This window comes from Rhinopithecus bieti, unplaced genomic scaffold (genome assembly GCF_001698545.2).
Source record: "Rhinopithecus bieti isolate Rb0 unplaced genomic scaffold, ASM169854v2 scaffold_3875, whole genome shotgun sequence".
NCBI classification, from domain to species: domain Eukaryota; kingdom Metazoa; phylum Chordata; class Mammalia; order Primates; family Cercopithecidae; genus Rhinopithecus; species Rhinopithecus bieti.
This window is the reverse complement of record NW_016804422.1, coordinates 2,057,314-2,062,498: the sequence shown is the minus strand read 5'-3', so window position 1 is coordinate 2,062,498 and position 5,185 is coordinate 2,057,314. Positions and strand designations below refer to the sequence as shown.

Sequence of the window (5,185 nt, the reverse complement as noted above, 5' to 3'; positions counted from 1 at the left end):
CAAAAAAAAAAAAAAAAAAAAAGATCAGACTGCAAAAATTTTTATTGCCCCATAATTAATAGGGTTTTTTTTTTTAATTTTAGAAGGGGGGGCATTTATAGTTAACATATCAACTTAGATATACTGATTTTTTTTTTTTTTTTTTTTTAAATGGAGTTTCCCTCGTGTTGCCCAGGCTGGAGTGTAATGATGTGATCTTGGCTCACTGCAGCCTCCACCTCCACGGTTCAAGCAATTCTCCTGCCTCTGCCTCCTGAGTAGCTGGGATTACAGGCATGTGCTACGATGCCCAGCTAATTTTGTGTTTTTGGTGGAGACTGGGTTTCTCTATGTTGGTCAGACTGGCCTCAAACCCCTGACCTTAGGTAATCCGCCCGCTTCAGCCTCCCAAAGTGCTGGGATTACAAGTGTGAGCCATCGTGCCTGGCCGATATTTTATTACATAAAATGTGACTCTATACTGGGCACAGTGGCTCTTGCTTGTAATCCCAGCGTTTTGTAAGGCCAAGGCAGGAGTATCGCTTGAGGCCAGGAGTTTGAAACCAGCCTGAGCAACATAGTAAAACCCTGTTTCTACAAAAAATAAAATTAGGTATGGGGGTGGCGTATGCCTGTAGTCCCAGCTACTCAGGAGGCTGAGGCAGGAGGCTCTCTTGAGCCCATGAGTTGGAAGCTACAGTGGGCCATGATCATGTTTTTATATCCCAGACTGGGTGACAGAGTGATACCATATCTTAGGACTTCATAGTCTTTTAGACTGGTTACAAATTCTTTTTCCTTTGGTAGACATGGGTCTTGCTATGTTGCTCAGGCTGGTTTGGAACTCCTGGTTTTGAATGATCCTCCAGCCTCAGCCTCCCAAAGTGTGGGGATTATAATAACAGATGTGAGCCACTGATACAGATGTGACCCACTGTACGTGGGCCTTTTTTTTTTTTTTTTTTTTTAAGTAGAAGAGCGTTTACTTGAATTATTATTATTATTTTTGGAGATAGAATCTGTCTGTTGCCTAGGTTGGAATGCAGTGGAACGATCTCACTGCAGCCTTGACCTTCCAGGCCCAAGCAGTTCTTCCATGTAGCCAGGACTACAGACGCATGACCACTATGCCTGTCTTATTTTATTTTATTTTATTTATTTGTTTATTTTTATTTTTTTTGCGACAGTATCTCACTCTGTTGCCCAGGCTGGAGTGCAGTGGCATGATCTTGGTTCACTGCAACCTCCGCCTCCCTGGTTCAAGTGATTCTCCTGCCTCAGTCTCCCAAGTAGCTGGGATTGCAAGTGTACACCACCATGCCCAGCTAATTTATTTTTTATTTTTTTATTTTTTCAGATTGAGTCTCGCTCTGTTGCCCAGGCTGGAGTGCAGTGCTGCAATCTCAGCTCACTGCAACCTCCACCTCCCAAGTTCAAGCAGTTCTCCTGCCTCAGCCTCCTGAGTAGCTGGGATTACAGGCGCATGCCACCATGCCCAGCTAATTTTTGTATTTTTAGTAGAGACGGGAGTTTCACGTGTTAGCCAGGATGGTCTCGATCTCCTGACCTCGTGATCTGCCTGCCTCGGCCTCCCAAAGTGCTGGGATTACAGGCATAAGCCACCGCACCCGGCCTAATTTTTGTACTTTTAGTAGAGATGGGATTTCCCTATGTTGGCTATGCTGGTCTCAATCTCCTGGCCTCGGGTGATCTGGCCACCTCGGTCTCCCAAAGTGCTGGGATTATTTTTTTTTAATGTGTTGTAGAGACATGGTCTCACTAGGTTGTTCAGGTGGGTCTTGACCTCCTGGCCTCAAGGGATCCTCTCATCTCAGCCTCCCAAAATTCTGAGATTATACTTGTGAGCCACCACACCTGGCCCTCAGTCTTTGTTTTAGATTATAGTTCGTTGTTTTTTTCAGACAGATTACCTACTTGAAGTAGACTTTATATTTGCTTTTGTATTTAATCAAGATTTGTTTAAATAAATTATTTACGTACTATTAAATCCAAATGCTCTTGCACTTTAAGTTTCTATTGGTTTTAGATTTTTTTTTTTTTTTTTGAGATGGAGTCTCGCTCTGTTGCCAGGCTGCAGTACAGTGGCAGGATCTCGGCTCACTGCAATCTCCGACTCCCTCGTTCAAGTGATTCTCCTGCCTCAGCCTCCCAAGCAGCTGGGGATTATGTGCACATGTCACCATGTGTAGCTAATTTTTGTAATTTTAGTAGAGATGGGGTTTCACCACGTTGGCCAGGATGGTCTTTGATCTCCTGACCTCGTGATCTGCCCTCCTCGGTTTCTGAAAGTGGTGGGATTACAGGCGTGAGCCACCGCACCTGGCCTAGTTTTAGATTTAAATCACTAGTTGATATTGTTCCTTGCAGCTCATCAGATGAGATAGTAGTTGTGTAGAAAAGTTAATGGGTGTTTGCCACAATCTTCTGTGAGTTGACGTTAGGATTTGTGACTGTTTCGCTTTCTCAACTAGTATTCTCTTTTCGTTTATATGTAATTGAGTAACATTTTACTGTCTGCGGCTTTTCTTTTTTGAGATAGAGTTTCCCTCGTGTGTGTGTGTGTGTGTGTGTGTGTGTGTGTGTGTGTGTGACGGAGTTTCGCTTTTATTGCCCAGGCTGGAGTGTAGTGGTGCAATCTCAGCTCACCGTAACCTCCACTTCCTGGGTTCAAGCGTTTCTCCTGCTTTAGCCTCCCGAGTAGCTGGGGTTACAGGTGCCTGTCACCTTGTCCGCCTAATTTTTTTGTATTTTTAGTGAAAATAGGGTTTCACCATGTTGGCCAGGCTGGTCTCGAACTCCTGACCTCAGGTGATCCACCCATCTCGGCTTCTCAGAGTGCTGGGATTACAGGCATGAGCCACCACACCTGGCTGATGGAGTTTCACTCTTGTCATCCAGGCTGGAGTGCAGTGGTGCAATCTTGGCTCACTGTAAACTCTGCCTCCCAGTTCAAGTGATTCTCCTGCCTCAGCCTCCCAAGTAGCTGGGATTACAGGTGCATGCCACCACACCTGGCTAATTTTGTATTTTTAATAGAGATGGGGTTTCGCCATGTTGGCCAGGCTAGTCTTAAACTCCTGACCTCAAGTGATCCACCCGCCTCGGCCTCCCACATTGCTGGGATTACAGGCATGAGCCACCACACCCGGCCAGTAGAACTCTTTAAACCTGAAAAATCAGTCAGCTTTGCAGAGTAGAGGATGTTGAAGACCCATGTGTTTTTTTTGTTGTTGTTGTTTTTCTTTCTTTACCAACTATGCACCTGTCTTTCAGACACCTAAGAGTAACGTCTGTGAAACAGTGGTCTTCTTTTTCTACATATTATAGCGGGAAGTGTTCGTATTTATGTACTGTCTGTATCAATACTAATGGAGGCATGATAAGCAAAATTTTAAACTTTGGTAGTTAAACCTTTATGCGCCTCCCCTCTGGGCGGCCAGCTGTGGGGATGTGCTTCTCCCTTAAGGACTTTGGGAAGAATAACAAGTTCATTGGAATTTGACTTTCTGACATGGAGCAGATGGCCTTACCCTGTCATGCCAGGCCTTTCATGTGAAGTTACCATTTATCAGCTACTTCTATCTCTCCAGGGAAGGATTTCCCTTTGATAGGCCTGGGCCAGGAGGATGATGGTGAGATTCCCCATGTGATACCAGAGTTGGAATAGGCTGTAGTGAGATTAGGGCCAGGACTGCCCCATTTTGATTCTTGAACTGTTTCTGTTACTACTTGTCATGGGGAAAAGTAACACTTTTTTTTTTTTTTCCTCCCTTAGAAGACAAAAATACTAATGCATTTGAGAAAGCGGTAGTTTTGGGGGGAGGGGGAAAAAGCAACTGCTTTCCTGATCTGCAACTTGGCTGGATGCTAAGATGTCAGTGGACATGAATAGCCAGGGGTCTGACAGCAATGAAGAGGACTATGACCCAAATTGTGAGGAAGAGGAAGAAGAAGAGGATGAAGACCCTGGGGACATAGAGGACTATTACGTGGGAGTAGCCAGCGATGTGGAGCAGCAGGGGGCTGATGCCTTTGATCCCGAGGAGTACCAGTTCACTTGCTTGACCTACAAGGAATCTGAGGGTGCCCTCAATGAGCACATGACCAGCTTAGCTTCTGTCCTAAAGGTGAGCAGTGTTGTAAACTCCAGTGTAATCCCCCCCAGTTAAATCTAAGGATGAGCTGTTGTTAATTAATGTCTCCTCCAGACAATTGAATGGCCTTGTAGCTTGAAACCAAATGTATGTCAACATCATTTGGACATTTTGTTACATTTGCTTTGTTTTCTAATATATGCATGTCTAAGGTCCTCAGATTCCCAAATTAGTAAGAATTAGAAAGGAGGGGTGGGACAGATTCAAGAAAGATGTACCATACCAGAAATGTGTAGTAGCAGAATTGCACAACTTTGCACTTGTTTCAGGAAGTGAGTTTTCAAGAATTTTATGAGGTTGATACAATAAGCATCAGAATCACCATCTTCTGTATGATTGTGTTTGAGTGACTGATAAATGTCTTGAGAGTATCCAGATCCCTCTGGTTTGCCCTGAATAATCATTGCCTTTGGGCTAATGAGCTCATTTGTTTCATGCACTGATTTTAATATTTTTTTCTTATAGCTTGTATTTCATTGATTTAGGGGGTGTTAGTATGGGAATTGTAAAGAATGAACAAAGTTGATTATTCCAGCAAGCATTTTATTTTTTAACACGTAAGCTAAAACATACCTTTGGATGTCTTGCACCTTAGGCCAGTTATTATCCTCACTATTTACATTTTTTATGATCATTTTGACAGTTTCCCAGCAAGCATGTTTCCTTCTCTAACACTGGCCATTATGGGAAATTGGAAATATTTCTCTTACTTTAGTGTTTTTGCTAATGTTTTTTCATGAATTCTTATATGAATTTTGTTTCTGATTAAATTCGAGGTCAAAAGGGCACCTTGGCATCATGTCAACCAAATAAATTGTATTGGTACTTAAACATAAATAACTAAGATGTGCCTTGTATGATTTCTATAAAATTTGCTTTATCTACTAGTTTAGGGATTTTTTTTTTTTCCCCAGATGGTTGGCAAAGGCTAGTATCTTGAATTTAGATACTCAGGTCTTTATTAGCAACTGGCTGGAAGCTGAAAGCTAAGGTTTTTTTTTTTTTTTTTTTTTTTTTTTTTTTTTTTTTTT

The 5,185-nt window shown here is 42.7% G+C and overlaps 1 protein-coding gene across 2 annotated transcripts in view; it reads left to right on the top strand.

The window, feature by feature from the left end:
- The first annotated feature begins 3,019 nt into the window (after nt 1-3,019).
- The window catches only part of ARIH2 (ariadne RBR E3 ubiquitin protein ligase 2), a 60,606-nt gene continuing 58,440 nt past the window's right edge, over nt 3,020-5,185 (top strand). Inside the window, exon 1 of one of the 2 annotated variants that reach the window (XM_017868145.1) lies at nt 3,020-4,127. Coding sequence is in view for 1 of the 2 variants with exons in the window: in XM_017868144.1 (XP_017723633.1) it covers nt 3,873-4,127 (255 nt within the window). In the remaining variant the exon portion in view is untranslated. The remainder of the gene's footprint in view (nt 4,128-5,185) is intronic. The other variant, XM_017868144.1, reaches the window with a different exon arrangement.